This window comes from Meleagris gallopavo, chromosome 1, assembly GCF_905368555.1.
Source record: "Meleagris gallopavo chromosome 1, MGAL_WU_HG_1.1, whole genome shotgun sequence".
NCBI lineage: Eukaryota > Metazoa > Chordata > Aves > Galliformes > Phasianidae > Meleagris > Meleagris gallopavo.
In genome coordinates this window covers 190647078-190669440 of record NC_139404.1, presented here as the reverse complement: position 1 = coordinate 190669440, position 22363 = coordinate 190647078, and the positions used below count along the sequence as shown (strand labels likewise).

At 43.0% G+C, this 22363-nt stretch overlaps 1 protein-coding gene and 1 long non-coding RNA gene across 3 annotated transcripts in view; one reads left to right on the top strand and one right to left on the bottom strand.

Moving 5' to 3' along the window:
• Positions 1-4853: 4853 nt before the first annotated feature.
• On the bottom strand, positions 4854-14112 carry LOC146545843 (uncharacterized). The gene is made up of 3 exons (XR_014881158.1): positions 13986-14112; positions 12199-12377; positions 4854-8902 (listed from the first exon to the last, which is right to left on the bottom strand). It is a non-coding gene; the product is annotated as an uncharacterized LOC146545843 (long non-coding RNA).
• AQP11 (aquaporin 11) overlaps positions 14101-22363 on the top strand; it is a 20731-nt gene continuing 12468 nt past the window's right edge. For both annotated transcript variants that reach the window (XR_792305.4, XM_019612317.3), the window contains exons 1-2: positions 14101-14695; positions 20175-20291. Coding sequence is in view for 1 of the 2 variants with exons in the window: in XM_019612317.3 (XP_019467862.2) it covers positions 14101-14695; positions 20175-20291 (712 nt within the window). In the remaining variant the exon portion in view is untranslated. The remainder of the gene's footprint in view (positions 14696-20174; positions 20292-22363) is intronic.

Here is a 22363-nt window from a genome sequence, read left to right as displayed (position 1 = left end):
TGACTTTGAAGAGCTGCGTCCAGAGACCTGAAGACAGCTACAGCAGAATGATGGCAGGCATCCACAGGGAGCGAGCTCCTCAGACAAGCTCCTTGACCTGAGAAAGCTCTGTTCCCCCAGCTCAATCAGATGGGACTGCAGCACGAAGAACGAGACAGCCAGACTGTCCTTGACTGCCTGCCTGCCTGATGAGATGAGTGCTGGTCACTCAAGCGTTTTCAAAGATGATTTGAGCTGTTTTCTGTTACAAAACCAAGCAGCTTATCTAATACTGTAAGAAATGCATAGAAGCCAGAAATGTTCATGGTCACTACTGCATGCCGAAATCACTTCGAGCTCTGTGGGAAGAAGAAAGAAGAATGGACATCTCCAAAACCACAGGCATTTCTCATGAAACAAAATGACAATCTCCATTGTCCATTAGCAACACTCAGCCTGTAACATCCAGCTGGAGAGTTCTGACATGCACTTGGCCTTAAGGAGATCAAAAGGTTTTCTATTACAAATTACTAGTAACCATCCTTATCACTACAAAGTTTAGAGACCTAAGGTCGTAACACAGCATAGTACAAAGATAACACATCTCCTGTTCTGAAAAGCACAGACATGGACAAGTGAGGGGCTACCTACTGTTATCAGAGTTCTGAAAGCAGTGATCACATCCCAGCTTTCTTTGCTCAGCCAAAGATAGTAGTAACTTCGACAGATACTCAGTGTTGTGACTACAAAGACTTACAGTCCTTGCCTAGAGGTTCCAGATTCTACCACTATATGCACCACATACAACGTTAATTAAATGCATAAGAAGAACATTAATGAAATTTGCATATCTAAGTATTCAAAAGCCAGGAAATGCCAAAGCGAATGTCAGCTGCACCACTTTAATTAGTGCTCTTTGCAGATACCTTATAATGGATTTTAATTATGTGATTTAGTGCTGGTTTTCCAAAGATCCCTGCTTCATTTAGTTTACAAAACAACATCACTCACTTAAGGGATAGGTGTCATTTGTCTTTATGCACCAAATTTAGGAAATCTGAATCCTTAGCAAGGTGAATCTCCTTTTGAAATACAAATCTTGCCATGGTGAATGTACAAAATGTTAATTTAGGTACCTCAGATGTGGCAGTAATCCACTCTTAATAGAAATAGCAGCTCAAATTCTTTTTCTCCCTTTTTTTCATGCATATCCCAATGCCTTTTTCACTGTACGTTGGCCAAACCTGAAGACAGAAAACATCAATTTATTCTACAGTTTTCTATTCTTTACATCATAACAGAACTTCAGTATTTCTTAATCTGCTGTAACAACGTGGAAGCAGAACTGAAATCTCCAGCCCCAGAGAGAACTGCTCTTACTTGGTCTTAGTTTCTCACCTCCCATACATCCTGTCATCTCTTTTTTGTTTGTCCCATACATTTATCTCCACACACAGACTATTTAGGTAAATGTCTCCACTCCCCCACAGCCATTCCAACACCTTCGTAAGGCCAGTCCCAGTTTCCTGCTCATGTCCCCTTCCTCCTACTACCTTCTCACCCCGTCTCCATCACTCTCCCACCCATTGTTTTATTTTACTGTTGAAATTCAGTACATCTCCCCAGAAGAAAAGAAGTGAGATTCTTTTTCAGAGTCGTAAGACTTGGCCAAATTTGGGTCGGCTTTCACAGGCATAAGAGGTACATTCCTGACTCATTGTCTATCTTCTCGCCAGGCTGAAAAAAGCATAAAAGCATCTAAGCATCTCTGATAAGTTGCTGCCAGTATTTTAAAGCTAAGAACAACCTATTCTCTTTTCATACTGGGAGAGAAATGAACAGCAATAAATAGAAATTTAAGGAGAAATTAGGGAGGAAAGAGTCATCTAAGACAGGCATTTGACTGAAAAACGTCATTATTTACTAAAACTAGGTAAGTAGCCTCAAACAGATGCCACATTACAACTGGCTAAGGGAAGACGATTATTTTCATTGCAAATGATGGTTTTTCAAAGTTTGTATGAGCTGCTATCACCTTGATATGACTTCAAATATGTTTCTGAAGAAATGTGCAAAGTTATAGTCCACTGACTCATGAATTAAGTCCATTAGAATACTCTTAGCTTATAAACGCAAAGAGAGGGAACAACCTTTTCACGGGTGCTTGCTGAATAACTTGCCCAATGGGCTCCATGCTTTTATTTAATATGTTTTGAATACATTGCATCCTTTAGCACCCAAAGGGAACACTTTTTTTTTTTTTTTCTTCCACATGGCCACAAAGAGAACCACAAAGATGATCAGAGGGCTGGAGAACCTCCCCTGTGAAGACAGGCTGAGGGAGCTGGGCTTGTTCAGCCTGGAGAAGAGAAGGCTGCGGGGTGACCTCATTGCAGCCTTTCAGTACCTAAAGGGAGCCTACAAACAGGAGGGGAATCAACTCTTTGAAAGGGTTGATCACAGCAGGAAAAAGGGAAATGGTTTGAAGTATTACCAAGTTTCATTTTAAATCTGTCTCTTGGAATTTAAAGTCTTTATTATCATTGTTACTGGTTTGAGACTTCAGAATTGGGCTGGAGCTGAAACTTTTACAAACACCGACACAGAATTCTACACCACCAAGACTTTCTGACATTCTAGCTGACAAAAAATAGCTCTGATTCTGCCTCATTAACATATGCTAAACTTACAAAAGAAAGCATACAACCTGCTGCCTTTGCAGCAGGTTATTTCAGTTTATTTCAGTTTTACTCAACACACAAGCTAGTTCTCCCATATCCTCAGCCAGTCTCATTGTACCTTTGGGGAGTTGGGCTGAAGATTCTTCCTAGAGCAGACTAGCAGACATTGCACTGCAGAAATTATAGAATCATAGAATCACAAGGTTGGACATGAACAACATCATCTAGTCCAACCACCCTCCCATTATCATTGCTGCCACAAGCACTAAACCATATCTCATAGCTCTCATCCAGACACCTTTTGAACACAGCCTGGACGGCGACTCCACCACCTCCCTGGGCAGCCATTCCAGTGCCTGACCACTCTCTGAGAGAAAAAGTTCTTCCTTATGTCTAACCTAAACCTCCTCTGGTACAACTTGCAGCCATTTCCTTGGGTCCTGTTTGTTGCCTGGGAGAAGAGGCCAAACCCCTCCTCATCACAACCTCCCTTCTGGAAGTTATAGAGAGCAATAAGGTCTCTCCTGAGCCTCCTCTTCTCCAGACTAAATAATCCCAGCTCCCTCAGCCGCTCCTCATAAGACTTGTGCTCCAGACCTCTCACCAGTTTCGTTGCCCTTCTCTGGACACGTTCCAGGGCCTCAATGTCTTTTTTGTAGTGAGGGGCCCAAAACTGAACACAGGACTCAAGGTGAGGCCTAGAGCTGAGTACAGGGGGATGAAATCCTCTGGTTGAATCATCCATAGCAGCCTCATTAAGACCCAGTCTTTCCATTTTTATTTATTACTTAGCGAAATCAGGCAGGGTTGTACTGGCACAACCTAGAGAACTGACCTAACTGGTAATTTCACTTTAAAATTGTTCTCAGATTTCTTGGAGGTTGTTACATTTCAGCAGAGAAAAGTATTACTCACAGCAAATGAGCCTGCAAATATTTTAACTATGATTCTGAGAAAATAACTGATAATACGGTGAGAAAGGAAGTCTTGAATCACGCATTCATGTTCTCTGCTACTACAAGCAAGGGAATCCAAGCTTCAAATAAACGTGTTTGGTTTTTGTTGGTGATCTTCTGCTTGCATGCCAGAATTCTGCTGAGCATTAGCTTCCTCCATGTTCTTCAAAACAGCAACTAGAGATATAACACTTAATTTGTCTTCATTTGGGACACGCTTAACTGCTGGTCTCCAGAACACAAGCTGCTGGCAACCATACCCAAATGGTTTTTCTCTACCCTTTCAAAACTCCTCTAACCAACATTTTTTCTTAGTCCACTACGTGATTTTGCAATTCATAATACCAAACATCACTTTATTTCTATTCCTCCAGTCTTCAAGGTTATGTAGTACTTCCTATACAACGTTTTTTTGATATCGCTTTCCAATTTTGTCTCATCAGTAAACTTCATTAGCAGCTACTGTCGTGTTTTAGAGCAAGCAACCTCAAAAACATGATTCATTTATTATTATGTTTTGCCTGTATTGTATGATTTTTTTCTGGCTTTGTTGCAAATGCTTGACAAGCCTGTAACCATGTAACCTAATCATTAACAATACACATTTATCTAAGAAGCACAATTGGTACTACTGTACCAATTTTCCCATTAAAGATTTTCCAACCGACTTTAAAACTGTCTCTGCTCAAAGCTGATTTGCCACTATGCAGACTGGGAAATTGTGAAGGCACTTCAGTCCAAATCCTCAGTGATATTCCAATTGAAATGAAGTGACCTTGTTTGTTAAGTTCAAAAATACTGCCCACTTAGAAGAAAGGTATCTGTTGTTTATCAGAACTACTTTTCTGAGATTGCTGAAAATTCAATTCAGCACCATACTGAATAGTTTTCTGAAATCCTGATGGCTAGAAATCAGAGAAGGTAGGAGAAATGTGTGTGTAACAGAAGCTTCAATTCTGGGGAACTAGTGGCATTACAGAAAATTAGCAATTGTCTGTAGTTATGCTCTGGCTGAATCTGACCCCGAACCAACCTTCAATTAAAGGTGACATGGAAGGTCAGGCTTCAGAGGCTTTAACATGGCATCTCTCAACAGGCTGCAACTCACAAAGAAGTAGAAACAGAATAATTGAGAAGTGGCAGGCTTGGCACAGAAAGCTGTTTCAAAGACCCGGTGTCTCAATGTCATCCTTCAAGTTACCTCTTGTTATCTATATTCAAAGTTGATGCCTAGATTTTTAGTGAGGAAAGAAAAGTCTTCTTATAGCCAGTGCCCTCAGCTTACCCCCATGAAAACCTTCAAAGCTCCACTTGATTCAGCTGGAGCTTGGGTCCAGAGCAAACAGCACAGCTATCTCTCAATTTTAAGGCCAAGAATAGCCATGCAGCAATAGCTGAAGGTAAAAAAAACAACAAACAGAATCACACCCACAGCAATGATTGCACTCTCCATTCTTGAGATGGCTTACACTTTCTGATCTCTCAGTTTTTGGGTTGAAAAGGCTGGAGGGAGTATCCAGGGTTGCACAGACTTGGGAGTCTGGAGATCTAGCTGCTGCTTAGTTCCTCCACATAATCCACAGTCTTCCTGTCATCTCAGGCAAGGCAGTTAGCTGTCTGTTGATTTAATAACTAGGAAAACAAGTAATTTTCCACCGCGTCTCATAACAGGGCTGCAAAACATACTTCTACTGTTTGTGCAACGTTGTAAGATTGCTGTTATTAACAATCATTTGCATTCTACCAGGTGATCTCATCTGAGACCTAACTGTATCAGATAATATCACTGCAATGATGATCCACACATCCAGATGTTTACATTATAAACAGACAAGCAGAAGGATACAGACATTCAGAGAAGAGATGAAATTAAGACAACAATACAAAAAAAAAAAAAAAAGGCAGAAAAAGACTAGATTACACTCTGTTGACTACTTTTGTTGCCAATGCTTTTCCACCAGCTTAAATCACCTTTCATAGCTAAGTTATACTTCTACATAGATGTTCTTCATTTAGCAAACCTTCTCACGCTGGAAAAAAAATAGATATTAAAGTATAAAACACAAGCAAACAAAAGATGTGGTAATCCCCTACGGATAAATATTGTATCTGACTGAAATTAAAGAAACGCAGTTGTGTTAATAAGGCTTTAATATCATTAAACTTTCAAAACAATTATGTGAGCAGAATGATAAACAGGCATGATATGTCTCAGTGCTAAGAGCAGCATCTGCATTCACACAATCTTCTGCCACAGGGAGCTACTCACTCAAACTGATCCTTCTGTCTAATGCTGAAGGTTTCATTTTTTTCAGTTTCACGGCTTCACAAAGAACAAATGTGCCTGATCAGCAGGGATACCAGAAAAGATGAGCTTACACAATGCTTTCCCTGAAGGAAACCACAGAGGACATGGGCATGGTGAAGCTTGAACAGAATATGCAAACACTAACCAGGCGTAAAATCAGTCATGTTCCTTTTTCCAAATCTTTCCTTTGGCATCAGCCAAAGACAACATCAAAGTCAACTAAAAGTCATGATCATTCCCTTCACATATGTGAAGGGAATGATCATGACTTCCCTTCATGTGCGTAAGAACTTCTTTATGGTGAGGGTGACGGAGCACTGGAACAGGCTGCCCAGGGAGGTTGTGGAGTCTCCTTCTCTGGAGATATTCAAGTCTCGCCTGGACGCCTACCTGTGCGACCTGGTGTAGGGAACCTGCTTTGGCAGGGGGGTTGGTCTCGATGATCTCTAGAGGTCCCTTCCAACCCCTACAATTCTGTGATTCTGTGTGATTCTGTGATGTGTTTCTTCATTCACCTTTGGTCAAACTTGCTGTTGCAGATGTCTGATTCAAATCCTAAGATGTGTTGCCTCCTCTTTTTTTTCTTTCTTTCAGTCTTTCCTCATTTGTTCATAAAGAAAGCAGAGTTCCCAGTTGCTTTTTAATCTACTTCTATTATATTTTGGAAGCTATAAGCAACACATGAGTCATTATCACTAACAGTTGAGAGAAGGAGAACAAACGAGCTCGCTTCTTTCCCACAAAGCTTTTTGCCACGCTTGCTATCACACTGTTTTGGATACATTCTTTCATACTTGTCAAGTAGCTGTGATGTCTGACAGCAGGCTCAGAAGGGCACTTGGCAGGTATAGGCACACATCAGTAAGTTGTACTAACATAAACAGTTCACCTGTAATTAAACCTTAATTGAAAAACTGCTTTGGGTGAACCAAGAGCAAAAGGGAACACTAATGCAAGCCCTGCTGCTCACGGCCCTGACCCATGAAGAAAAAACCCAAACATGGGTATGAATCAGTCTGGGAAGTTCTCACAGGATGTAAGTGCTCTACTAAATGACAGCTGGACTCCAAGTTCTAATTAAGCCCAGCAAAAAAGTCCCACAGCAAATGTATACTTAAATTTGTACAAAAATACTAATTTAAGCCTAAGTACCAATGGCAATTTATTTCTTGGTTTTGTTCCCATGCACTTTACAGAGTCAGAGAAAGGTAATCATCACTCCTAGCAACTGGAAGTCAATATTGTTTCTGTCCCAGTTCAGCAGAATGCTGCATTTCACTTTTACGTATTTATTCCCAGAAACACCCACAGATAAAAATATAACACAGCGATGACTATTTTGGTTGATCTGTGGCACTGTGCATCATAAACAGCAGCAGAGAATTCAGTCCAAATGTAGTTTGAGAGATTTTTTCCAAACACGCTTGAAATTTAATCATTTTACCTCCTGGGGCCTTCTACTGGCTTTTCAGCATTTAACAATTCTTAGAAGTGCGTTTCTGTGTTATCTTACATCACTAAGTATGATTGAGTATGAGCAATGAAAAAAACTGCACACTGATGTCCTTCAGAACATCTTTACATTTCTATCAGGTAGAACTTTTTTTTAAGTATTAAAGTATGAGTTCAAACTGATGCTACCCTTGCAGGAGTGGAAAACTACTTCAGATGAAGGAGTGCACACTGTCCAGTTATTATCAGCAAATTCTGGGCTATGATTTTGTTGGGTTTGTCATTTTACTATCACGGATGGGGTAACACTAATGCTTAAGGATGGAAAGCTAAGAGTGTTCTGTATCACAGATCCCAGAAATCACTCACAGAGCTGCCACATTTCTCAAATGTTAGACAGGTGAGACTTCAAATAAGAGAGTTTGCAATGAAACCTCTGCTTCCAGGCTGGATATGGGTCTGGTGGTTAGCAAACAGGGGGGTTGAAACTGGATTGTGGTTCTTTTCAACCCAGGCCATTCTATGATTCCAGGATGATTTAAACAGAACTCAACTTCAAATGGAATTTTCATAGTTGTATAGAAACGAAAATCCACAGGACAGAATCCATTCCTTGGTAAGAGTGTCAGTTGTGTGGACATGTCATACGGCTGGTGACAAAAGATGGAGATGTCTGACACAGAACAAAACATGCACACAAAATAGCAACGCTCTGCAGTTACAGCAAAAAGATCTCTGTATTCTCTATACCCGTTCTAACATAATTAATCTGATTTCAAGAGGAAAAAATAGCATTTGTCTTGGAAAAAAATACTGTGCTACTGATTTTAGATTTATATGTTAATGTTCTATCACAAATATTTACGATTAGACAAAGAAAATTACTCAGCTGCTGTTGTGAGCTGCATATTTCAGTATACCTATGAAAATGTAGATTGCTTCCCATCCTGGTCCATCGCCTACCTCCCACAGTTTTAGGATAAATTATTTAAAACATCACAAACTATAAGTGAGTTTCAGTTCCCATAGCAGAGGATTTGTTCCCTCTTATTTTAAAAGAAGAATATCTGGCAAAATAACACAGCGCCTTTTGAGAAATGGTCAGTAATAAGTCCACGAAATGTAGATTCTTTTAACAGAAGTTTCTGTGGAAGCACAGGCACTGATGTGACGGACATCCCAAATATAACAAAGACATTTCCTGCACCATTTAAGAGTGTAGCCTTCAGCTAGAACAGGAGTTGGTTTCATTGCATTCCAGAAAAAAACAACCTTCCAAGAGGTCCTGAGATCCTTCGTACCCTTTGTCAGCAGATATTTCACCCAAATATCCACACTTACAAATGAGACTCCGAAGAAAAAAAGAGAAGTAAAGGAAGAAAGAAAAGAAAACATAAATGGGCTTAAAAAACCCAGCTTTTGCAAAATGTGTCTTTGGCTTTCTGCCTGTTTATTTTCTAGCCTTTTGGCTTACCAGCTTGTCTTCAAACCCAGGGATGTTAGATCCTTCTGTTCTGAAATGAAACCTGAAAGATACATTGAGTTAGAATAATAGAATCACAGAATGGCAGTGGGTTGAAAAGGACCATAATGATTATCCAGCTTCAAGCCCCCTGCAGTGTGCAGGGTCACCAACCACCAGACCAGGCTGCCCAGAGCCACATCCATCCAGAATTCAGGATCTTGGTCTTCAGGGAAAATAATGTAAGGTTCTTTTGCCAGCAGCATCTGCCTGCAAGTCCTCGTACCCCATCCCTGGCAGCATTCAAGGCCAGGCTGGATGTGGCTCTGGGCAGTCTGGCCTGGTGGCTGGCATCCCTGCACATAGCAGGGGGCTTGAAACTAGATGATCATTGTTGTCCTTTTCAACCCAGGCCATTCTATGATTCTATCATTTTTGCTTCAGTTACATTCAGACTTTTCTGTTAAAACCTGAATTCTATACACAATGCTGCAGTAATACAGGTATATTTCTACTGCAAATTATCTATTTTTGCATAACGTTGAATTTGTATTTTTCTTGCTGCATCAGAGATTATGAAGACAAGATCAGGGACAGTCTTCCTTTCTCACCTAATCATTCAAATAACATCATGTGTTTTATACTTTTAAGGGCAAAGTGTTTCTCTTCAAAGTTAACAGCATGATCAGAAAACAAAAGCTGTTGGTAGCTCTTATTTATTGGACAGAGTGGCCAGAAATGACTGAAGAGCAAATAAACCTTCTGACCCTTTGGTAGGAAGCAGTAACCTCTGGTAGCAGAGGGGAACAGATGGGGATAATAACCCATCAGGTGCAGCGTCTGTCCCTAAGGCCAGCAGCATAGGACATCCAGTGTCCATTTTATTGAGGCCTCCTGAAGATGGGGATAGCAAACAGCCTGCCAAGTGGGGATGGCCAAAAGCAGCTGGAAAGGGGTCATATCCTAAGCTTATACAGCCACTAAGAAAGCTGTGCTTGAGTTTGCCAAGCCTGTGCTCAACAAGGTTTTTCTATCTTGGGCATTCTGACTACTTCCAGCTTCTGTACCTGTTTCCAGATAGGTTTCAAATATCAAAGGAAAACTACTGATTGGGGAGAAATTGGTGAAAGCATAACAGAAACCACAGGGCACACAAACTCCCCATTGTATACTTAGCTGAACTACACATTCAAGTCCTCTGCAGTTGTTGACTGCTATTAAAGTGCCTGGGAGACACTTTCCCAGTGTCTGCCAACAGTTTCCTGCATTCTAGTGTTTGATTTTGCCCTGCAAAACCCATCCAAGAATTTCTGCCACGTCTGTGCCCTGAATGACTCAGCCTCCCATAGGAAAACAAAGCAGATCAGGGAGTTTTAGGAAGGAAGGGAGCTGATCATACACAGAGCTAGGAACAGTTAACTGCACTACAGCTACAGAAAAAGCAGAAAACGTGGGGAGTTGGGTGGAGAAATAGGAATATGCACAAGCAATGATACGCATGGAAGAAAAAGTGGATTAACTCAAATGGAGAGAAAAGAAAACTGAGGATTGGAGAGAAAGGAAAATACATACATCCCTGTACAGAGCAGGCAGGAGCATGAGAAGAATCTGGTCCATGGAGGAGAGGAGAGAAGGCACAAGGAAGATCTGGAATAAGATATGAAGCCAGCAGTGCTACAGGGAAGAAGAAAACAATGAGTTCAACTCGTTCCGTTTACAGAAATTAAGAGAGAAGTTATAAAATGATCTTTAAATGATATTCCAGGTGTGAACATGCATTTCTGCAGATTATAAACTGAAGGGCTTGCACCTGTACCTAGAAGGTCCAGATTCTCACCCACGAGCGGCAAGAACACAAAAGAAAATTGCCATAGGACACCAAAAGCAGTTGTTTGGAATACACTACCCTCTGGTGGCCAAAGAAAACGCAGTGTTAAGGAGGGTGGAGTCCAACAGGGTGCTAAGGCTTGTTTGAAAGCAGGCTGTAGATACATAAGGATCTGTAAGTACTGGGGGAACAGCTCCACAGATTACAGAAATGAGAGGCTGTAGGAAAGTGACAATACAGCTCATTGCAGCAGTGACATCCATAGGAAACAGAAGCTGGAATGAACACAGTGATTACTGACGTTGCACATGATGCTATAGAAAACCAAGTGTCACTAATCCTGCACAGAACTTCTCACAGAAGTGTGTCTGAAGCATAAGGAAAGAGGCATTTCAAAGCTGCAGGGAGGCGTTTTGATACAGTCTGTGAAAGTACATGATTTTCAGATGCTGATATTGCTCAGTATTTGTAGCACAATTGCTTTTTAAGCCTTGAGAATTAATTCCTTCAATTACTACTTTTTAGAAGTGAGTCTCTGTCTCCTAAAGCTGCAGCTGCCACTTGCAAAACAATCACTTTATTATACAGACCCTCTACTCTAATATAGCATTGCTTCATTTCTTCCAAAATCTTGGATATCACTTTTATTTATTTATTTATTTTTTCCCCTCTACTACCACAGAAAGCCACCATTGCAAAAAGCAATTGCTTTTTCACAAAAGTGCTTCAGGACTTATCAAAGACTTATCACAGTTGTTATGTCTCCTGTCGTGCCTCACATTTGTTGACGTCTAATCTTGTAGAAACAATAAAAGCCAAACATTAACCGCCACTTATTCCTTTCCCTTCTTTACATTATCACTGCTCAACTATTGTGGAGATTTTTACCCCTATGGTTTAAAACATTCTCCATTTCTCATAGCCAAATGATCACCTTGGAAGGTGATCCTTCTAAATACTTTTCTATCTAAACCTCTTAAGGTGTTTTGTCTCAACAATCCTACATTTCAGAAAACAAGAGTTTGTCATGTGATACCCTACACAAGAAATGATTCTATATTTTGCAACTTTGGCCTTTATGGTAGACTGACCTTCAACTAAAAGTAAAGGTTTGCTTTAGCTGCTTGGAAGCCACGTGTCTGCGTTCTGCTTTCCTGCAACAATTGCACTGCATAGATCTCGGTCAAAAGTGAGTCCTGTGAGGTGTGGTGAGAGTGCATTTTTGGTGCCATCTTGTGGTAAGAATACTGAATCATGAAAATACTCCCACTTCTCTTTGGAGGCCATCATTTCAGTTGGAAGGAACCCTCAAAGATCATCTGGTCCAAACCCCTGCGGATGAACAGCGACACCTACAGTTAGATCAGGGTGCTCAGAGCCGGTCCTGCCTGGCTATGAGTGTCTCCAGGGAGGGGCCTACACCAACTCTCTGGGCAAACAGTTCCAATCTAAATCTCCCCTTTTTTAATTTGAAAACATTTCCTCTTGTCCTATCACAACAGATCCTGTTAAAGAGTCCCCTTCTTTCTTACCGAAAGGCTGCTATCAGGTCACCTCCCAGCCTCCTCTTCTCCAGGCTGCACACCACCAGCTCTCTCAGCCTGTCCTCATAGGAGAGGTGTTCCATCCCTTGGATCATTTTTGTGGCCCTCCTCTGGATGCGCTCCAACAGCTCCATGTTTCTCTTCTCCTTGTACTGAAGACTCCAGATCTGGATGCAATACTCCAGGTGAGGCGCCATTAGGGCAGAATCACCTCCCTCACCCTGCTGGCCATGCTCCTTTTGGTGCAGCTCAGCATACGGTTGGCTTTCTGGGCTGTGAGGACACAGTGCTGGCTCATGTCCAGCTGCCATCCACCAGCACTCCCAGGTCATTTCCAGCAGGGCTGTGCTCCATCCTTACATCCCCCAGCTTGTACTGATACTAAGGGTTGCCTTGACCTAGATGCAGACCTTGTACTTGGCTTTGCTGAACCTCACGAGGTTCTCCTGATCCTACTCTCAGCCTGTCCGGGTTTCCCTGCATGGCATCCCATCCCCCAGACACGTCAACTGCACCACACAGCTTCGGGTCATCTGCAAACTTGCGGTCCATTTAAAGCACTTCTGCTCTTTCCACATTGCGAAAAGGTCCTTGTAATTAAAAGCAAACAGCATCTGACATTTGGGCGTTCGATTCCCTTTGGCTTCCAGGAGATCACACTAAAACCTGAAAAATACTTCTGCTAGGCACAAGAACCCAGAAAAAGAAACTTCTGATTATTTTCTTCTCTTGTAAGGATGTAATGACTAAATCTGAAGCTGAAATAACAAAGTAAATGAGTAATTCACAGGAGCTCAGCCTACACACCCTGCATAGAGCAGGAGCTGGCCTTGATGATCCCTATGGGTACTTCCCAACCTGGGCCACACTATGATTCCATGATTCTTCTCAGCCACAAGACACAAAACACACCCTAAAGGAGGAAATCTCAACTTCTCCAGGCCACCTGAGGTCCTTAAGGGCCTCCCTGATAAAAAGATCTTCTGCAGCATGAGGACAAAAGCTATTTTTAGCATTATTTCCACTGAGGATTGCCCCGGCCTCCTCTTGACACCCTATCAGGACCGTTTTCCCCCACAGGCAACACAGAGGCGGCAGGTCTAACCCACACCTGCACCTCACACTGCGCTGCCCTTAGGGAAACACTTTTCAAACCCTTCTCTTGGGCTCAGTCCTCAACACCGTTAGCTTTCCCTCACACAACCCTTCCCCTCCCCCCTTCCCGTGCACCCCGTGGACGCCAACTCGCTGCTTTATTCCACTTTCAGACGCTCCCGGTGGAGCTACGCCCGAAGTTGTGCAAGAGGGAGAGGCGGGCGTAGAGGCGTAAACCCCCACCGCTCCTACCGCTGTCACCTCTGCGCCAAAGGGCGGGAAAGCCCCCCCCCCAAGCAGCGGAGCGGACTTTGCGCATGCGCAGCACCGCCGGTGTCCGCGGCCGCCCCGCTGAGAGGAGGGCGGGCGGCGGTGAGCGCTGGGTGGGGTGTTCCTTGCCCTGCTGCGCGGTTATTCTCTGATTTATATACGGCTGCCAGAGGAATCGGCTCTTTTTCTCTCGCGGGTGGCTTTCTCTTGAGGGGCTGTCCTCGCCTCAGAGAGGGCACCCCTCTTCCCCCGCAGACTGAAGGGAGAGACGTTCCTGAGGGGAGAGCGGTCCTCCTTCCCCCGCCGCTGTGGGACGGGGATCCCCGTGCCCGCTCCCCGCTCAGGCTGAGCCAAGCGGAGGGCAAAGACCTCGCAGCTGCAAGCAGGTGGGAAAAGAAGCCGCCTCCTACCTTGTAAGGCCAAGCGTTGCTATTTTCCCTCCCTCTTTCATCCTTTCTCCCCACAGGCAGTGAGGCTGGAGCGGAGCGAACTCTTTCCAGTCACTCAACGAGTGGGACTGTGGCGATGGCTGCGGGCGGCATCTGGACGTCGCTGGGGCTGATGGCAGCCGTCGTGGCGGCTGTGGGCCTGTGCCGGAGTTTGGCTCATCGCCGCCTGCACAAACACCAACGCCTTTGCTCGTTCTTCCTGGAGCTGCTGAGCACCTTTCAGGTGTGCGCCTGCACCAACGAGCTCAGCCTGCTGGGCAACACAGAGCCCAGGCCGCACACCGCCCTCACCCTCACCTACGGCTTCACCGTCCTGCACGGCTTGACGCTGCCCGGCAGCACGTGCAATCCTTGTGGCACCCTGCAGCCCCTGTGGGGCAGACGGACCTCGGTCAGGGCAAAGGGACTGAAGATTGGTGCTCAGTTTGCCGCTGCTGTGTTGGCCAGGGTCTTTATGCACTTTATCTGGAGGTTGGAGATGGCAGAATCCCATTCGGGAGCGCTCACTCAAGGTTGTGGCAACCCTATGCAGACGACAGAGGTGCAGGCGTTCTGCATAGAGCTGCTGTTCTCTGTCGTTTTCCAGCTGACCATCCTGCAAGTGGAAAACATTAAGCCCAGCTACAGAGTCCACGCGGTTGCTCTCCTCATCACCATGCTGGTGTTTGCAGGTTAGTCCTTTTTTTGCTGTTAATGCAATCAGGAAACTTAAATATCACAGGATCGAAGGGGTTGAAGATCATCTAGTCCAACTCTCCTATTAAGGCAGGAAATCAAGATGCAAAATTTGTTGCCTTCAATTAGGAAAAAAGAAACAGACTTAGGGGTGCTGGTGGATGGCAACATGAGCCAGCGCTGTGTCCTCACAGCCCAGAAAGCCAGCTGTGTCCTGGGCTGCATCCAAAGCAATGTGGCCAGAGGGTGAGGGGATGATTCTGCCCCTCTACTCTGCGCTGATGAGGCCCCACCTGGAGTACTGCATCCAGATCTGAAGTCCTCAGTACAGGAGACACATGGAGCTGTTGGAGAGCATCCAGAGAAGGGCTACAAAAATGATCCAAGGGATGGAACACCTCTCCTATGAGGACAGGCTGAGAGAGCTGGTGGTGTGCAGCCAGGAGAAGAGGAAGCTGGGAGGTGACCTGATAGCAGCCTTTTGGTATATGAAGGGGGGCTGTAAGAAAGAAGGGGACAGAGCAGGTCTGTGGTGATAAGGCAGGGGGAAATGATTTCACACTGAAAGAGGGGAGATTTAGATTGGATATGAGGAAAAGGTTTTGTTATGATAAGAAGCACTGGCGCAGGTTACCCAGAGAGTGGTTTATGCCCCCTTCTTAGAGACATTCAAGTTCAGGGCTTTGAGATGTATGTGTCCCTCCTGATCATTGCAGGGGAGTTGGACTACATAACCTTTACTGATCCCTTCCAGCTCAAACTGTGATTCTATGAAATGATCCTACAAATTCTGAGTTCATTTGGAGTTTATATTTAAAGTTTGGTTAGCTCCTATGGCGTGTGTTAAGAATGAAATGAGTTGTGCATGCAAAACATCTAATCCGCAAGCAGATAGTGCTCTGTGAAGCTCTTAACCTTTTATTAAAATATTTCAGTGAAGGATTGTTTCGTAACCTGACATTATACAGTCTGAGGATTCCATGTGTACCACACTGTTCAGATTTTGAAGAGGCATTGCAGGACAGCAGCAGACTGCATCAGGGAAAGATGCTGAGCATGCAGGCCTGCAGAAGAGAGGTTCTGCATTAAAATAATGCATAATTCTTATCAGTGCAGTGGTTAAGTGTTAAAAAATATTGGAAGCAGGAATGGTTATTTGTAGAATGTGTGCACAGTTCAAAGTACTTGTGAAACTACTTGCAAAAAAAGGAAAAGTTTGTTGCCTGTAGTATCATAGCACCTACAAATCTCATGTCCTTGCAGTGCTCTGTGTTTCCCTGTCCTTACTTTTGCCTCTGTGTCACCTCCCAGAGGAGGGATTGTCCCTTGCACTGCAGTTCAGGGCAAGGAACTCCTGTGGAGTCAGTGGGATTCTTTGTGTTCTGCCCAGTGATATGCCAGAATTGTGTCACTGGTCACTTGGGGCTGCATTACAGGGAGATTCTGGGAAGGAGATGCTGTGCTTTAGGGCATGGGGAAATGAGACAGGTGCTTATGGAGTTCCTCATACTGTCTTTGGCTACAGCCTCCATAGAGGAAGTCACAGAATCACAGAATGATTGGGTTGGAGGAGACTTTAAAGTCAACACAGTTTCACCCCTTGCCATGGGCTGGTTGCCCCCCACCAGCTCAGGCTGCCCAGGGCCCATCCAGCCTGGCCTTTGGCACCTCCAGAGATTGGGCACCCACAGCTCTCTGGGCAGCAGTGCCAGGGCCTCACTGCCCTCTGAGTAAAGAATTTCCACCTTACATCTAACCTAAATTTCCCCACTTTTAGCTTAAAGCCATTCCCCCTTGTCTTGTCACTATCAGACCATGTAAAAAATGAGTCCACCTCCTGCTAAGAAGCTCCCTTCTAGTACTAGAGGGCTGCAATAAAGTCTCCCTAGCCTTTTCTTCTGCAAGCTGAACCCTCTCTGCTCTTTCAGTCTTTCTTCACAGGACAGGTGCTCCAGCCCTTTGAGCATCTTCATGGCCCTCTGTTGATGCAGCCCAGGAAGCTGATGGTTGTTAGGCTGCAGGCACACACTGCTGGCTCGTGTCCGTCCAGCAGGATCCCCAACTCACCTAGGAAATGAGCCATCTATGAGAGGAGATCACTGCCTTATCTGCAGATGTCTGCAGTTGCTGACTTCTTGGCCCAAAGGTTGAACTAATAGAGTAAGATGAAAAGCACAGTCGAATTTTCAGATGTATTCATGGAGGGGAAAAAAAAAAGCCTTACTCATTATGCTTAGCTCAAGTTAGCTAATATCTGAAAGATTAAAACCCCGTGGAGAATTTCATTAATTAGCAACTTGAACTACTTTCTGAAATTAATATTTGAACGTAGAAGCAAAGTGTAACTGCTTGTTAGCACACTAAGAACGTTCCTGAAATGGTAGGTGAAACTGTAGCCAAGGATTTTGCTACCTCTTCTCCAGGCATAGAAAGCTGGATTCCTGATTCTTAACATTCCTTTGCTGCTGAGCAAATATTCTTGTAAAATAATACGTGCCACACAGCTTTCTCTTAGCTAGCTCATACAAAGATTTCATGCCCAGTGTTCTGGGCCAGGCTGGCTTCCTCACTTGTTTCTTGCAGTAGGTGGCTGATTATCCAGTGCAGTCCATCTGCAGAGATTTATTTCTAGGAAATACCAGATCTGCTGTGCCCTGGATATTTTCCTTCCTGCTATTTTAAAACCTACATTGAAGGCTGCTGTAAAGAAAAACGTTCTTACTTGTTCACTGCTCCAGGCGTCCTGAGGTTTGTGTTCTTTGCCATGCGCTCAGGTTCAAAGGGGAACTGATAGGTGGCATCCTCCCCCTGCTGTGCTCTCCTGAGCTGTGATTTGAAGCCTCTTGAAGCAATGGAGGGCATAAACCCCAGTGTTCCTACTGCTGAGGTATTGCAGGCAGCGTGGGAGCCTGCTCGTGTGTATTTCTGTGATGAAGTGAGAGGCTTGCATTGTAGCAGACCCTTTCAGTGGAAGGTTAGCAAGGTACACATAAGGCTCCTGATAGGTTCTCAGACCATTCTTCCAGCCCCTTTCCCTCTGCTCACATACACATAGATTCCCCTGGGCACACCCTGCTGTCCTGCACTTCAGAAGGCCACTGATGGCACACCAAGCAGTAGCAGCAGCAATAGCACCTGGGAGACATCCACAACCTGCATGCTGCACTCGATGTCATTGTGCGGCTCTGCGTGGCCCCAGCCACCATCTGTCCACCTCCTCTCTCCTGCATGATGTGCTAAATGGGCCGTGCTTCATTACAGCTCACAGGTGCTGCTTTTTCCCCTTTCCAGGTTAGAAATAGCATGCCATTTCTATGTATTTCTGTGCCAAATATGGGGCTTCGTGCTTTGCATTGACAGCTCTTGCCTCCACGGGATGATTGTGTTCACCCCAGATCAATTCCCCAGCTCTGCTAAGGAAATATTTCCTTTCCCCAGTTGGAGAAGCAGTGCTTTGAATGAATGAGCACCTTGTAAACGAGGCCTGCAGCAGGCCAGCCTCTGGTACCCACGCTTTGAAGGACAGATTCTTAACTTGGCTGGGCTGGATTGTTCTTAGGAAATCTGTGCCTCTCCATTAACTGTGCATAAAGAAGTGAAGTGCTTCTTTGAGAGGAACAGCTCTTTCTTGCTCGCTCAGCACCAAAAGCTTAGACAGCCAGCACTGATTTAGGCAACCTGGTCCCAACACCATTTTCCCTACAGAAACATCAATTAGTTTACAGTATTGTATGAATGATGATCCACCAAGGCTTCAGTTGGAAAGATGCGAAAGATGCAGTGGTTTAGCTGGGACCTCTAAAAGGTGAATTAAACTTAGAAAAAAAAACTCTTTATGCTTATGGTGTCTTTTTACACTGATTGTGCCCTGAGGATTTGTACACTGCAGTCAGGCATGAATCAGAAATGTTACAAAATACATCTTGTGTGTATTGTATCACATTTCCATGCATGATTTATCTTCTGCTGTGTGTCTAAAAGCTGTGTGGATGACTGTTGTCTAAAATGGGACTGTAAGACGGAATATCTCTGGCTCTATGTCAGCTTTGATTTGGATGAAGTGTTAAAAGCATAGCCATATTTTTATGGCTTATACCCATCTAAATGATAAACATGAAGGGCTTCAGAACATGAAAATGTCTTTTTTTCACAAGGGACTGAGTTAAATTGGTGGAAATAAGTGTTTGTATGTTACTGGGTACACGTGTAAGTTACTTAAGCATATCATGCAACTTAATCCAACAAATAACATCAGATTCTATAGTGAGTATTTTGAAAACTACCAGCTCTCCCTTTAGATTTCTATTCTCAGTTCAAAATATTTGGATTGTTTTTTGTTATTTTTTACTTAGTTGTCAACACAGTGCATATCAGACCAAAACAAACCCTCTGATGCTGCAAATAGGAAGGTTTTTTTTTTTTTTTTTTTTTTTAACTAAATAGGAGAAAGAGAAGATGATGCCTTTGAATATAAAAGAATGACTCAGAAGCTAAGGATGCAGGCCATACACAGATTGGTAAAGAACACAGAATCATAGAATTGCCTGGGTTGAAAAGGAGCACAATGATCATTCAGTTCCAACCCCCTGCTATGTGCAGGGTCACCAACCAGCAGACCAGGCTGTTCAGAGCCACATCCAGCCTGGCCTTGAATGCCTCCAGGGATGGGGCATCCACAACCTCCTTGGGCAACCTGTTCCAGTGCATCACCACACTCTGTTAAAAACTTCCTCCTAATATCTGGGTATTTACTTGGAGAAAATATTTCATTAGTGAAAGACAAAACCCCCCTTTTTGAGTTCTGTGCTTAATTTACAGGCAGTGTTACAAAGAAGACAGAATGGCCTGAAATTGCTGAGGTGCGTCTGCATCTCACGTCCTGAGGTTGAAGTAATATGCGTGACATTTTCAAGTGACAGATGTTCAAGTGACCTTTTTTGGTCTAGATTTCTTCCTAAAACCTTTCTGAACTGTAATAATGGCCAGAGAAATACAGGGGAGCGTACAGAGGCAGAAATACAGAAGAGAATAACAAAGACCTTACTGAAACTTTCCTGACAAATGAGGATTACAGCAACAGAGTGTTTGTACACAGAGCAATGTCGAAGTTCACACTGGTTAATTGACCTAGGACAATCAAGAATAAGGTTAAAGAAACTAAATAGATACAATGATGTACACAATGACTACTGTTTAGGATTGATAAAACATGTGGGGCAGTTAGTAAGTAAAATTGAGGCAACTTCATTTACATCTGAAGACAGAGGGAAGGAAAGATGCTTCACTTCCTGCATCAGTTAAACAAATACAGTAAAAAACTGCAAAAGAGTTCATCTGCTCAAATGGTTGCTGCTAATGTATTTTATTGCAGGGTATGCATTTCTTGTAGCATTGTGCACACGTGTTTCAGTATTTCATTTAGAAAGAATATTAAGAAAGATTGTTTGACTTCATGTTGTTCCTGTTTCATTTCAGGTGGAAATCTTACAGGAGCAATATTTAACCCAGCGTTGGCGTTTTCATTACATCCACATTGTTTCTATGACAGATTTCTTACTTATTCACTGGTATATTGGATAGCACCATGCTTAGGTAAGTTCATAATACTTCATGCATTTAAGAAAGTGTTACTTAGTTTGTGATTGAAAAGAGTATTAAAAAGGAGAAGAGGCAACCTGAAAGTAATTCTTAGCCTAAAAAGCTCAAGAGAGTCAAACTGTTTAGCATTCAGTTTCTGTCTTACTTTGTACACAAGAATGAGAGGATGATTAAATTAAAGATAAATCATATTAGGGCAATATGCTATCTCAATTATCATGATCAAATATCAAATCTTTTTCATCTCCATCGTGTCAAAGCTTTACATTTCCCATTTTATGTCTTTCTCCCAGTCAGTGTTAGAAACAATCTGTTCTTAGTTTAAGGAATACCCATGAGTAACTGGAGCTTTGCTAACTTACATTCTGATTCATCTGGTGCAGATGAAAATGCTTCATGCTGTTGATTGTTTACAGTTTCTTCCTCCAAATCTTGAGCTTTCTGCTTAGAGAGTATATAAAGAGGCACTCAGCTAATGCCAAGTCCTTTTGTGACTGTTGATCCTATTAGAAGGGGCTATTGTGGTACTGAAAACAAGGTGAGTAGTAAAACATGGACAGAAAACATCACAAAAGGCTTCAGTTGTAACAAATAACATGCACAGAGAAGGAAAAAAGTTATTTTGAGGTGACTTTCAAAAATGGAGAACAAATATTTTAATGAAGTCTTAACTAAAATGCAGGGTTTTTTTAAAGTTTTTAAAATTACACATCCAAACAGGATAACTGCACAACAGAGTAAGCTTGACAACAGCTGTTCTAGTTAATATAGCTAAAGGAATGTCCTAGGCAAAGCTGGTGAACATCACCTGGTTCCTAGCAGAAGATGCACGAGCAGCAGCTTAACATCAGCTACACACAGAGAACACAAACAGAAAATGTCAGATACTGTCTCTCTAGTTTATCAGGGGAAGGAACTCCAGACCAAGCAGCTGTAAGGATGTGAATCCTGGGGACAAAGCACTTGTTGTGAAGTGTCACTGCTGCAGTAGAAGAGTTTGGTGCAGATGTCAGGCCTGTGGATTATCTGAGGAGCACAGTAGTCTCTCAGCAATATCATATCATAGAATCATAGGTTGAAAAGGACCACAATGATCATCTCGTTTCAATCCCTCTGCTATGTGCAGGGTCACCAACCACCACATCAGGTATAAAACATGGATATTCGTGGGTACATAGACCTTATTTTACAGACCAAGAATGTTAAGGTGCCTGAGGTGGAAGCGTAGAGATCTTTTTCAAAACTGAATTAATACTTGAGTGCAAATCTGCAACTCTAGCATGAAATGTTAGATGTGAGGCATTTCACCTAACTTGAAATGACATTTTACTGGCACTTATTGAAAATTAGTAAATAATATAAATAATTCTTCCAGAACTGGGCCAGATGATGAGGTGTTTAGGACAATTGTTAAAGAAGATAATGATGAGAGAAGGAATAACTTATATGTAGTTGCAAGGACTGCTTTCAGAGTCCACATGTCTGTGGATAATCCCAGACTCCCCAGACACCCACAGAGTCATTGTTAGATGCTCATTTGAGGTCTCACTTTTCTCAGTATCAGCAACTTAGATGGTTAAATTATTTTGTTGTTCAGGAAATTCTGTTAGGAGACTGTTAGGGGTTTTTGTGATGTGCCTCAATAATCAGCATGTGCAGAAACACAGAGTAGTATGCTATGAAACTTCCAACTGCCAGTGCAAAGTGCAGTATGATCTCATTTATGAGCATAGCAAATACAGTGATGACCAGGAGAGACCATGCAGTACATAATGGGTACCCAGAGCTACCAACAAGCCAGTTCTGAACTGCCATTTTAAAACAATTTTCATAGAAAGTGCACTTGGAACAAGAGGAAGATTATCACCTTCACAAGAAGAGGAGGAAATTGAAGTTTTCTAGTAGGATAAGCAGATCAACTGGTGTCAAAAGAGTCTTCAGTGAATATTATCTTAGAATTATGAATTAAGAACTCATTTTTCAAGGCGTTTTCACTGAAGTTTCAGTGAAGGTGATTCTTCAGTAGCATTAAACCAGCTAACAATTGTAGTGAATATAGATGTCAG